The sequence below is a fragment of the Gymnodraco acuticeps genome, unplaced genomic scaffold (assembly GCF_902827175.1).
Source record: "Gymnodraco acuticeps unplaced genomic scaffold, fGymAcu1.1, whole genome shotgun sequence".
Classification (NCBI taxonomy): domain Eukaryota; kingdom Metazoa; phylum Chordata; class Actinopteri; order Perciformes; family Bathydraconidae; genus Gymnodraco; species Gymnodraco acuticeps.
The window spans coordinates 1338437-1352075 of record NW_022990501.1 but is presented as its reverse complement, the minus strand read 5'-3'; the positions used below and the strand labels follow the sequence as shown (position 1 = coordinate 1352075).

General features: G+C 38.9%; 2 protein-coding genes across 4 annotated transcripts in view; both read right to left on the bottom strand.

The window, feature by feature from the left end:
- Positions 1-1682: 1682 nt before the first annotated feature.
- LOC117552906 (protein ANTAGONIST OF LIKE HETEROCHROMATIN PROTEIN 1-like) lies at positions 1683-2525 on the bottom strand. The gene has a single exon (XM_034226588.1). It carries the CDS (start codon positions 2523-2525, stop codon positions 1683-1685), a length of 843 nt encoding a protein of 280 aa, XP_034082479.1.
- Positions 2526-4327: 1802 nt separating this feature from the next.
- The window catches only part of fgf11b (fibroblast growth factor 11b), a 65014-nt gene continuing 55702 nt past the window's right edge, over positions 4328-13639 (bottom strand). For 2 of the 3 annotated variants that reach the window (XM_034226740.1, XM_034226741.1), the window contains exons 4-5: positions 11449-11647; positions 4328-11347 (exon numbers count right to left, since the gene is read on the bottom strand). In XM_034226740.1, the coding sequence (XP_034082631.1) occupies positions 11211-11347; positions 11449-11647 (336 nt within the window). In that variant the 3' untranslated portion in view covers positions 4328-11210. Of the gene's footprint in view, positions 11368-11448; positions 11648-13639 lie in introns of all 3 variants that reach the window. The other variant, XM_034226742.1, reaches the window with a different exon arrangement.

Genomic DNA, 13639 nt, shown 5'->3' with positions numbered 1-13639 from the left:
GGCACCTGGAACGGAACCTGGCCCAGGTGGATCGGCATTGGCAGCTGACCATGGAGGCTGCTGCCCGGGCGAGGGAGGAGGAAATGGCCTTGAGAAGGGAGGACAACGCTCAAACTCAGGCATTTAACCTAGCCTTCCTGCGCACTCTTGGCCAGGTTCTAGGGGGCAGCCGACGTGGCCCTTCTCCTCAGGAAGACGAACCACCTCTGTAATTTAATATGATTCAGTTTCATCTCTCTTGTTTTTGTTAATTTGTAAATGCAACATTTGTACTTTCTTGTTTATTTCTTATCTTTCCTTTTTTAATTTTTTATAATGCCATGTTTTTTTATGCTGCTGCAATACAAACATTTTTTTATTTGTATTGTACAATGCCATGCCTTTTTATGCTGCAACAAAAACACTTCCCAAATTGGGATTCAATAAAGTACTCATCTTATCTCTTGTTGACAAATGCATCATCTGATTTCCTGCCATAATCTGATTAACAAACTGATTTTCGTGAGCATTTTAACAAAGTCACTGGTTTGCCACTCACACACAAACACACCGTTTTGGAATCCAATCATAAACTGAAATTAAATGTACACGTTTAATTAAAGGGCTTTAAATCAGCAGAACAAAAACACTGAGAATTGTGTCGTAGTCCAACGTTTAAAAAAAATTCAGATTCACATAATTTTGAGGCAGAAGTTATAGGCCTATATTTTTTCTAAATAATAATAAAAATAGGCTACTACAACTAATACCATTACTACTACTAATAACATTTGTGGATCTTTAAAAAACAAAGGAAGCCTACAATATAATTCTCAAAAACAATTGTAAAAATAGACCAATTAAGATCTAGAACTGAAGATATAAACATTATACATGAATTTATAAAGCAATAAGAAACACCATCAGTTAGGAAAAAGCCCATAAGATAAAAGTTAATTTTAAGAAGAGATTTAAAGCAAGAAATTGAGTTTGCTAGCTTGAGGTCCTCCTCTAAAACATTATTTGGTAACTGACACAAATCATTACTTAAAGTCAAAGATTTCCTTTTATAAATAAACTGGAAGGGGGTATTTAGAAAAAAAACAGAAAGAGAAGGAGGACAAGAGATCATTTGTATTTATGTTTATAGTTTACTTTTGATATTAGAGAGATTTTCTAGATAGGATATTTTCTCAAATGTTCTTATTATGGGGCAGTACTTACTAGTGTTTGAAATTCAAATATTTACTAAATAGTCAATTCTGATAACATTTTTTTATTTAAATCATTTGACAAACACATGTATGTGAAAGAGAAAAAAAAGATTTATTTATGTTCAATACAATGTAGTAATAATAAAAACAATAAAAACAAAACAAAATGTCACTAGCCTTAATGGCCCACAATCTTTCAATTTCGTGTTTATAATTACAAACACAAGAAATGTATATCAACTTACTGAACCATGATGTTATGAACCAAAACATTCAAGTTTCCTGTATACAATGAATATTTAGCTATTCAGGTAGCGCATCAAACCCTCTCGTATTTCAGTGGCCTCCTCCTCTGCACCTTGTGCCACTGCTACCCCAGGCTCTGCTACTGCTGGTGCATCCCATTCATCATCATAGGCCTCTCCATGACTCTCGCAGAGGTTATGCAGAGCACAGCATGTCACCGCCATAGATTTGACAAGTTTCACATCAGTCATTTCTTTTCATGAGGCAACGCCACCTTCCCTTCAGTCTACCAAAAGCGTTTTCGACCACTACCCGTGCTCTGCAAATTTTCTTGTTGTAGATCACATGTTCTGCGGTCAGCCATCCATTGTCAGGGAATGTTTTTATGAGCCAGTCTTGCAAGGAATAGGCATTGTCTCCCAGGATGTAATGGCCAGCATTCACCCCACCAATGTTCCTGGTGCAAGGTGGAAAGTAGTTGCCACGACTGGCCAACTCCCACAATGAGGACAGCCTCAAAACCCGAGCGTCATGCAAGCTCCCAGGCATTCCTGCAAACACATTCCAGAAATGTCCCTTTCCATCTACAACTTCTTGAAGGATGATGGAGTGCCAGCCTTTACGGTTGAAATAGTCGCAGTGGTATTCCTGTGGTGCCAAGATGGGTATGTGTGATCCATCAATAGCACCTACACACTGTGGGAGCCCCCACCTGTTCTCAGTGTAGTCGGCCATTTCTGCAAACTTCTCCTGGTCTGGTGAACAAATTAGTTCCGGTACTAACAACGTCTCTGCAGCAGCACAGAAGTCTTGCACACACCGGCACACAGTTGTGTTGCTCACTCCGAAAAGATGTCCAATGCTTCTGTACTCTGAGCCGGTCCCAAGCTTCCACAGTGCGATGGCCACCCTCTTCTTTAGAGGTATACACTCGCGGAATGCTGTGTCCTGTCTCTCCATCGCTGGCCGCAGATTGTTGCACAGGTAGAGGTAGGTTTCCTCAGACATCCTGAAGTTCTCCACCCACTGAGTGTGCGTGAAAGATGGAACAATCACACCCCACCACTCGGTAGCTCGGTCGAGCATCCAAACACATGGTCTGCGGCGGCGACCTAACTTCTGAAATACACAAACAAAAGCATACACATTTTAATACCTAAAAGTGGTAGCTACTATCTTGACGGCAAGAGGAAAAGAGACCGGACAAAGCACACAACAGGATACATGTAAGAACAACGGGGAGGAGTTGTGTCGGATGCTCCTCCCATAGGGCCCATCTATTGGGAGATATAAAAACGATAGCCTGTCGTAGCGAATCGGCGCAAGCCAGCCGAGATGACCCGGAAACAAGAGTCTCTTACGTTTGTGGCAAAACAAACACATCTGGTGTTCGTTGTCACACATTCTTGCAGTTTGGACACACACACACATTTTCTGCATAGATTTCCCTCTCTCCGGCCCCCTCCCCATCAGTTCAATACACACAGCTCCACACACCCGTGGCATTTTAAAGATATGTCTAAGATATAGTTGTTTATAGTTGACTAATACAAGTAATACATGTAAGTTACTTTAATATCAATAATAACGAGGAAAACATTACCTCTGCTCTTAAGCAGTCCTACAGCCATGCTTCTGAAATAGTAACGCACACCCATTCTACCATGCAGCATTCCAGAGGTTTGAGCTGTTGTCCAAATAAGGATATCTCATCTCCACTACTCCAAATACAAAGGTTTCACTTCTCATATTTCCAGCTTCATGTTATACAGACTGCTACTATTTAATACAAAGTAATTCAGTATACACATGAATATATAAAAACACACTTCTTATATATCAGGTGACATAATAAAATGAATATACCAGAAATACGCTGTATTAAACTTTCTGCTATAACACGTTACTTCAAAGCGCAGCATTAAAGTGAGCCGGACCTAACAAGGCCTAACAAAACCGTACTAAGTCGAGCGTGGCCTGCGGTGGAATTGCGCCATACTGTATGTGTGCACATGCTGGCCCCTGCCCCTGTTTCTTCTATTTCAATATTTTTAGCAGATTTAGCGTTTTTAGTGAGAAAGAATTCCGAGATACGTTTTTGCGCCATGCCAGTTACTTGTCTCTTGTGTTGTGCGTCACGTTTAAAGGAGCCGACTAAAAACTAACAAAATACTTTTTTCCCACATCTTTTTTGTTTTTCTTCCCTGAAGCTAAATAATTTATTATATAGTTTAAAATGATCATTTGAATAATAATATATAATATAAAATATATCTCAGGCACAATGTAATAATAAAAGATATATTTAAAAAAAAAAAAGTGAAGGCAGAGGAGCTCCGCCTGCCTGCCGCTAGGGGCTGCTGCAGCGCCCTCAGCACCCCCCTTCCCGCGCTCCTGAGTATGTGGTTTTATTCTCCACGAGGCATTCTTCTATTCAGTTTTGATTGTTTTAACTCAGTACTTTTTTGCAATACAGAAATAGGCTGTTAGCAGACACATGATCTGTGTATAGTAGCTTGTGTAAGACCCCTACTGTTCCCTTTTCGTGTTTATATCTTAAATAATAATCCAAACTTAAAAAACGTTTGTATTTAGCTTTCTTGAGAGAAACTCTTAAATGCTGAGATTATGATATGGACAAACTGTATATATTTTCCAAAGGTTGCCTTACACTAATATTACCCAGAAGACTAACCTGTGTAAAGCTTTGCTGACTTCTGCTGGGGATCAGTTTGGGAACAAGTGGTCTTGACTATTCATTTATAAAAGCATGCATATCTCAATAGAGTGCAAATATGCAGACTGCCAACAGCGCATTGATCAAAGTGTAGATTAAAGCAGCATTTGAGAGGGACTGTAAGGAAAAGAAGACAAAAACATCAAAGGGAACTGCTTACAATCATACAAATATATGTTATTTTATTGAATAATATTCCATGGTAAGACATCTCCTTTCAATTCATGTAGGAGTTATTGTAGAAATGTACACAGGTCTGATGGCAAACATGAAGAGAGGGTGAATGGGCTTGTGTCTGTAGATACTGAGAGGGAGTCATCCCTAAGGAGCAGAAGAACAGTGAAGAATGCATGCTTTGCAAAAAACGATTCCCATGTCAGTCTAGACAATTAGCAGTTATTATTGCAGACCACTGAACACCTTTGGAGCTCGCAAATCCTGATTGTAGTTTGTTGTAGCCTGTGGACATTGTTTCCCTTCCTTGAGTGCAGGCTGGTAGTTCTCATTGCATATTGCTGGTCTTCATTCCTGTTGTCTGCGTCTTGAAATGGTAAAAAAAAAGCCAGTATATTCCTGCTGCTCGCTTTGGCTCTTACTGTAAGGAGTCCAACGTGTGTCTTTATCCCTGGTGACACTCGGGAGCTGCCTGAGGATTCAGACCTTCTCTCTGTGGCCCATTTTTTATTTATGGCTTTTTTTTGTTGTTCTTTTTATATAGATATTTTTATTCATTGTCATTTTTTTTTCTCCGGAAGACAAGAAGATTGGAGTTAAACCAAGAGTCCTTAACAGTAGAGAGAGGGAGGTTGTGGGAACTTCCTGGAAGACTTGCGTGACCGTTACTCCGAGCCCACCAAGGTCATTGCGGCTGTGTGTGACAGGACACGTGTTGGCTTAACCTTCTGTGTACACATTGCATTTTTAACGTAAAGCCCACAGTCGCACAGTTGGGATTCAGTTTGGGTTAAGTCCACTCGGGGGTCACAGCAGTGTGGATACAACAATGCCGACCAAACACAAAAACACACCAAATAGAGGAGGAACATTTGGACAGCAACAACAATCCCTCCTTTTTTTGAGGAGTTAAAAACATGACAAGGTAAAACTGAAAGACAATAAAACAAATCATTAACATTGATTATTTTTTTGTGAAAATAAAATACTTGACATATCAGATATACACTATTTGTATTATTGAAATAAGATACATGTAAACTGGCAGCAACCATACATTTAGGTCTCCCCGACATGTTTCGTTGTCTGGATGCCTGCTTCAAATTGTATAGAGATCAATGGGAATATTTGACATCCTTCACATTTTTAGCATTCCTTAAAAAAGATTAATATTATGCTGCAGCAGGATCAATACTCTATCATTTCAATTTTTTTTAATTACTTTTAATATTTATTTAATAACAATTTTCAAATCCAAGCATCAACTTGGTCCATTTTTCATTCTTTCAATATTTAACTTGAACGGTTAGCAATATGACATACTTCTATTTTGTACTTTAATTTAACAACCGATTTATCTTTATTTTTGATGGGAACTCAGTCGCTACAAATGATGTCCAAATGACATCCATGGTTACTTGGGGTTTTCTTTTTAAACAAATGTATTGTTACTTATTTACTGTATTAAATTCATTAGTATCAAATACTTTTGGTGCCATCAATATCCTCGATACCTTTGACATTTTGATATAAAATAAAAGATTCAATAGAAGAGTCTATAAAGTGTAAGGAGCTGTATTTGGAAGTTTGCACATAAGCCTAACAAGGCATCATAACCACATTAGGAATCCATTATGCGTGTGTTTACACATTAAAGCATGATATTAAAAACGGAGCCTCTTCATAAATTGTAATTGCTTTGATGTTTTGAAATTTGGCCTACAAACCAGCAGTGTTTCTTTGTGCCCCTCAATACCAGTGTTATCTTTACATCCAACTGCCTCCATTAGAGGGAGCCATTTGTACACAGATTTCCCCTAAAGATTGACAAACTGCATCGGACACACTTCAGTCTGCATATTGGATAGAACAGATGTACCAACTGCAAATAACTGTAATCATACCATATGCAAATATAACATTGGAGTGAACTTGGACAGTGATGAGCTTCAGTTAATTGCACTGCCTGTTTTATAAATTCGATTTTTCTGAGGATTGTTTGGGTAATTACCGAAGGACCATATCAATTTAATTTAACATTTCTTTTTTCCCCTCTTTTGTTAAAGAGAACATTTAAAAATCCTGAATGTTGTACACATGATTTTATGCTCCCGTAAAACGTTATTATACTGCATTTAATGTGATTTCAAATCCCTTGTTTGGGGTTTATAATACTGTTCAAATCAAATGTCACCTAGGATTATGGACGGAATGTTTTCCTGGATGTTGGTAGTTGTTGTACGGTATAATACAAATATTTAATCTCTACTGCATTGCTAAAGATTGGCTGCAGTTTAATATCAATTATTGCCTTTATTCCAACTACATGTTATAAATAAGTGGGGCTCCTTGTTTGTTGTATTCTATTCAGAACATCCAAAGACAGTGTGTCAACATTTAAATGCTTCAATGTTCCTCCAGTTCTCCATTGCCTTTTGGAAGTTTAGGGACATCATTTTTGTATTTATGTCAATATATACCGGTACTGCCTTTAGCAGATGTGTGTCTCAAAGGATAGTGAGTGTCTGCTGATGCTCAGGAAACAGTTTGTCAGGCCTAGTGTAAAAAACATTTCTGTTGTCGTCCAACGGGCTTCTTTGTCGAGTTTACAGGCAGTAATCAAACAGCCCTCTGAGTTCATTATGAACTAATGGATTTAGCTGTATCTGGAAGACCTTGGGGACATTTTTTCAAACCCATCGCAGGGTGGCTGTGGTTTATTGAGTCTATCGATCATTGTTTGAATCTCATGCCCTTTCTTTTTCTCCTTGCCTCTCCGTCTTGTCTCATTTGACACTTATTCCCAGATGCACACACACACATAGACACACAGACTTTATAAACACACTGTAAGTATACACCTACACAGGCAACACAGTGTTGAAAAGAAAGTTAATGGGCCGCAGATACTGTAGGCTGTGGTTAAAAAGAGGTGTGTAGGAAAGGGATTAGGACTTTAAATCTCTCATGCGTGGGCACACAAACTAGGCTATATCTGTATTTTTATTTTTCTGTTTTACCACCTCTGTTGGATTTTGAAGATAAATATATTCACATAACACATTCCGACTTTCATCAACATACAGTACAATAACTCATATCACTTTGCTTCTCTATTGCTAGCTTTCCATCAACATGACCATTTTCTACCATGACTTTAACGTTCAAGAGCAGATCTTGCAGAACTAGTGTTGCTCCCAAAATCCTACTTTCTACATTGCACTTACTTGTCTCTGAACTTTGCGACATCCTTAACTTCACATTCATTGTAAAAACCTACTGGTCTCTCTTTAGTCCTTCCTGTCTTACATTCTTCTTCGTTCTTCACTTAACATTCAACATCGGACTTGTTAACATTCTGTTCCTGTCTGTCTACCTGCAGTATCACCGTCGGACAACTTACTCTGGCATCCTTTGCTATTACGATTGTAAGGACTGGTTGCATTTGGTAAGAAAGGAAATCTATGGAGGATTAAGAGAGTCTCTAATGTTTTACACAATATAAAGTGACATTTAAATCATGTTAAGCCTGTACGTTAACTTACTTTCTTTCTGCTTAACTGTGAAGTAGAGACTTAGGAATGTCATTATTTTCTACTTTTTCTTTAAAACTGTATATTCATGTGCTTTGTACTCTTAGTTGGACAACTTTAATTTGGTGCATTTCATAGACAAAACAATTAATCAAGAACATTTCCAGTGGATGAATTGATAATAAGAGTGATTTGCAGGCATTTTGTATAGGCTAAGAGAAAAATAATGGCCAATATGTCTCATTTTGCCATGCCAAATTCCCTTGCTGTCACTGCTAATACTTTCCTTTTATAGAACCAACTTATCCCCAACTTGTAAATGTAAACTGGCATGAAGAAGCTCCCAGATGAAAAATGGAAAACTATAAGCCTATATAGCATAGTATGCTACCTGCTGTGCACACACTTTGATATCAAACAGTTAGTTAGTAATGCACAGTTGGAAGCCATTCTATGCTGGACCAAATTCACCGGAGATGCTGTCAACAATACAGATGTGTAGGTCTATAATACAACATCTGCTACAAGGACAAAATATCCAAACTTGTACTAAACCATATTCCCCCTTGAAAAGCCTAGAAAATGACAAACTGACTGAAAAAAATGCAAAGCTCTCCAACTAATTTCCTCCATAGACCCCCTCTCATAAATAGCGCACAGTGCCTTACGTGCCTCTTTGTTTTACATTCATTATCATATCCACATGCCGCACCAAACCCTGCCAAGAACCTTGCTCACTTTACTGCAGAAATTCCTTATCAACATTCCTCAAGAATACACCTGCTAATCTTTCTAAATAACTGCCTCCGTGCATTGACCTCTTTACAATTCAACACACTATTTCAGACTTGCTGTAGCCCTCAATGCAGCACATTCGGAAAGCTTCCGTTTCACATTCTGTACCCGCTCTTCTCATTTCGTTACCATTCAAATTAGAACCCATCCCGATGCTTTGAACCTCCTAGAGATTATCTGTGATTGTTAGCGACCATATAATGAGCTTTTTTTCTTTTCTTGCCTTCCACATCTCCCAGCGTTTCTCTTGCAACGTATTCTTGTCTATGTTTGTTGGTAGTATCCAGGATGATTGACTTTGACTAATCATTGTGATGTCAGTTACCAGAGCCATCCTATCCTCATACACTGGTTCATATGTTATTTTACGAAAGGTTATTTCTGATTACATGTGTATTCTTCAAAGAATCTCCCACGACATATGTCCAAATTTGCTCATCACATGCATACAGTCTTCAAAATAAACATTGGTCTTCACAGAAAACACTCCGGTTATGTTTGGGCAACAAAGGTATTGGTTAGGTTGGGGAAAAGATTGGGAATTAGGTCACAATAACCATAGACTTGGCGTTACGTTAGTATGGAAGTAACGTGACAAATAGGTAACAGCACTTGCGCAGTTTTTTGAAAACCAAACATTGGCTTATTTGTCACAACTTCTGACTTAAGTAACGTTACTTCCGTAGGTATAGCTAGAAACTGTATATGAGAACTGCATGCCAGAGCAGGCAACAATTCCAACTACAACCAACACCCTGACTGATCGAATCAGCTCATCGTATATTTTAAAATATTCTATATAAATGAAAGAGAAAAACAAAACACTAGTTGATTGCACCTTGTTGAAATCTTAAATGAATGAGGTGCCTTTTGTGGGTTCGCTATTGGGGTGACCAAAGATCCCACTTTCCTGCTATTTTTATTCTTTTTTATTTAACTCTCAAATGTAAGTGATAATGGCAGGCAAGCTGGATATTACCGTAAGTGTCACCTATTCAAAGACCAGACAAATCAAAGACACAATGCTGTGCCACGTCTGAAGGACATGGTTAAGGTTACCCACAGTATCTCTAACTACATCCTCTGTACTGGCGCTCATTTACACACAGTGCATCCATGGTGTAGAAGACGTCCACACACGGGGGGTTAAAACACAATCACACCAAGACATTCACTACATTTTCGAGGGCGATTCTTCCAAGGTGATTTGATAAAGCTAGTGAGTGGATAAGTTGCCAGACGTCCTCAGAATAACAAGTGCTCCAGCTCTGAGGCTCCTCTGGCTTTGATGTTCGGCTTCAAACCTGGCTTTATGCTGACAGCAGATGCCGAGTGAAGTACACACTACGGCTGCTTTTTTCCAGGTGACTGAGTTCAGGTCTTCCATGGATTTAAAACATGACCCAGTTGTTACATTTTAGCCTCAAACAAGCTAGTGCAATAATAAGTGTTCACATCTCACTCATTCACACACTCGCTCTTTTTTCATCACTGAGATGTATCTTCTGGATTGTTGGTACAAATATTGCTCATTTGTTTAAGAGTCTGGAAAACTCTAGTTATGTATGCTCTATTATATGGCTCATCTTCCCAGGAAGAACTGTGACTGTTATTATTTTTATTTTTAATATGACCCTGATGCAAGCAGTGTCTTTTTTGTTGGCATTGCTTTTATATATATATATATATATATATTTATATATATATTATCTTACATTTAATTGCTATCGTCTTTCAGCTCCTATCCAAGTCATTATTTGTGTTTGGGCTGTCATTCATTCATTTTTTTTAATCACAGGATTGCTTTAAGTTTTCAAAAACAAGAAAAATGTTATCAGTTTTAATGTCATAAACTCTTATTTAAATGTAGCTGTTTTTTTCTCTGTACTTTCTCACACCCTCATGTTGCTCGGTCGACCTGACCCGACCTAGGATCCCTGCAGATATATCTCCTCTGTGAGCTGTTTCATCTCACTTTGAGCTTTAGTTGACCTTGGTGATTAGCTTAGCTGGTAGGCAGCTGGTGGGTGGAAAGCCAGGCTGAACCGCACTGTCACCAACTTTAGGGCTCAAGAGGGGGCCCATGGGTGAGGATTATGGTGCCAAGTCAGCGCTGGGAATGCATGAGTGGTGAATATACTACAATAGACCGAACAGTAGGGTTGGCATGTGAGAAAAGATGGAATTGTCAGTGGGACAAAGAAGCCCGAGCATGACAGAGAAATGAAGGAGACTGTGCATTAGGAAGTCACTGGGGTGGAGAAAGAGACAAACAGTGGGAGGGGGAGGTGGTAGTAGTTCTGGCTCAGGCCCTTGGCTTCCTTTCTGCGGTGACAGGTGAGGGGGGGACTCCTCTCTCAGGTGTTCTCGGCTGCTGATGGACCGCTGACCTGTTATCTTTCTGAATCTCGTAGCTCACTTCTGGAATAAGGTGGCCCTTGGGGGCCATTACCCCAGCCACCCTCAGTGCATAATGGGCGGCTGTATTCCCAGTGTCACTGCTGCCCTTTGTCCCACCCTCAGTCTCCTGTGCTATGAAGCATCAGCCTTGGGAGCTTCTTTCCGTCCATTCTTCAGGGACGGCAAATCTGACGTCTTCACTGTCTTCCGCGGAGGACTCACCGGTTCAGGGGCAAGCTGGTGTAGCGATGGCTCCTTATACATCGCAACTGTGAGACAAAGATAGAATCTGTCGGTTAATAATAAAGGAGGTGATTAATAAGTGAGGAACTGGTTTGAATTGTGCTGAAGTGACACAAAGGACACAAACCCTCTATAACTTTTGGCAGGAAGTGTGCAGCTCCTTTGTTCTTCTTCACCCGGTTGCCCTTCATGACCTGTCCGTCGCGGTTGATACCGATATACCAGGAGCGGCCAGACTGGGTTTGGCGATAGAGCATGGAGGAGTATGTGACGTAGTAGTTCTCGAACACACTCTCCTTGAACTTGCACTCAGGAGTGAAGTGCTCCTGAAAAGATACATGGAAAAGGGAGAGAGGTGGATTTATATTAGCAAATAAAGAAAGGGAAGAAAAATAAAGGGCAAACGCCATAAGAACAACATTGGTGCAATCTTTGAAATAAGCCACACAATACGATATTTTACGATAGAATACGATGCAATACTTCTCTAATAACAATATTATTGGCATATTAAACATTTCATCATATTTTGCAATATATTATGTATTATTTGTCAGGATTAGGCCCATTTCTTATTAATTTTTGCAATGTCTATCTTTGTTTTGACCAACCTCCTGCCAATACCGATGACATCATTACAATTAGATTTGATATATTAATTATCTATACAACTCTCCCCAACCCTATCTTTGAACATAACCTTTAGTTCACGTAAGAACACACTTGAAAGAACAACGACCGTGGATATAAGTAGAAAAAAGCACTAATTGGTGACTGTTTCCTGAGGGAAAGGATGAGTAGAATTCAATCTGGACTTGTGTTTCTTTGAACATCCTTGTCCTTTGGGAAGAAAAGGATGCCATTGGTAGGAATACTAACATCTCATGTAAACAAAACACATTCCCAAAAGGGAAGAGCAAAGATGAAAAGGAATAAAACACTGACACCGACACAAATCAAATACAGATTTTCTGTCTATACACATACATTACATTGTGTACAAATAAATGAATTATTCTGACATCTAACTGCATCAGAGGCATCCTTAGTTCAGAAAATAAACTCCACACGCCTACAGTATAATATAATAAACAAGTTTCTAGGTAATGGGATCAGTCTTTAGAATATTTGTAGGATGGTGTTTATGAACACAATCCTCCACAAGGATTTATATTTGGATCCGTGTTTCTGCACTATACATTATATCCACATTTATGGGAACAATAGATACCACTTGTAATACAAATAGTAATGAAACGTATATAGTTCATTTAAACAGATACAATTACTGATATTACAAATCCGAGGACCCAAAACAATTATAATTAAATAAATACATATAAAAGCAAAAACAATTTACAGTAAAAGAGGGGATTTACAATAACATGATTTTCTAAAATTATAGACAGTTGTTAAATGATCTTTACATTTTCAAAGTTGTTGCCTATAATTCCATAAATGAATGGGTCATTCAACCAATTGTTAAGCAGGAAATTCATTATTTACAGTAGTTGCTATAGGGTTACAATGCGTGGTCTTCAGTTTGGTGGAACTGCTCCAACTCATAGAGGATTTGAGGTCATATCAACTAAGAAAACAGACTATTTTAATTGGTTACAAACCAAAAATATAAAAAAACCCACTTGAGCTGGTTTTTCAGAGTCTTGGTAATGAGTATGCAGAAACAGTTGAAAGACTAATCCGTTTTCATTCCGCCAAAAGAGAATTATCCCTCCAATATACTGTCAATTGTCCGAGACTGGCTAGATCTGAATAGACATTACACAATCAAATGAGCAGAAGTTGGATGAATTCCAGCAGTTAAGCCAGTAAATGATCATGTTCCAGCAGCACTTCCCCCTCCTTCTCTGTCTTCAACATAAGGACTACTGAACCCTGCATAATGTTGACTGGTGATATTAACCAATAGCGACAGATATACATCTCTCTTAGCCTCCGTCAGGGTCTCCCCTGTCAGAGAGCATAGCCAATCTGTGGGATTGATTTAGTGAGAGCAGCAGGGCAGAAATGGCTGAGTGGAGAATTTCTCAGAGACTCGGGAAGAGCCAAAGGTAGATTGGGAAGGTATAAGAGACCTTCAGTTTCACACTTATCACAGATCATCACCTTTCTCCTTCACAGGGAGGCGGAACTTTAGATGCAGAGAACTCAGGACTTTATGCCCTTTCTCAGTCCACTACTGTCCTGCTGCTCCAACACACTTTATACACTTTTAACTAGTGGTGAACAGTAACTAAGTCGTTAACTTAAGTACTGAAATACAATTTTCAGGTACTTTACTTGAGTTTTTCCATTTC

Coding starts and splice junctions, on each gene's coding strand:
- LOC117552906 (XM_034226588.1), bottom strand. CDS start 2,525: ATGCTCGACCGAGCTACCGAGTGGTGGGGTGTGATTGTTCCATCTTTC.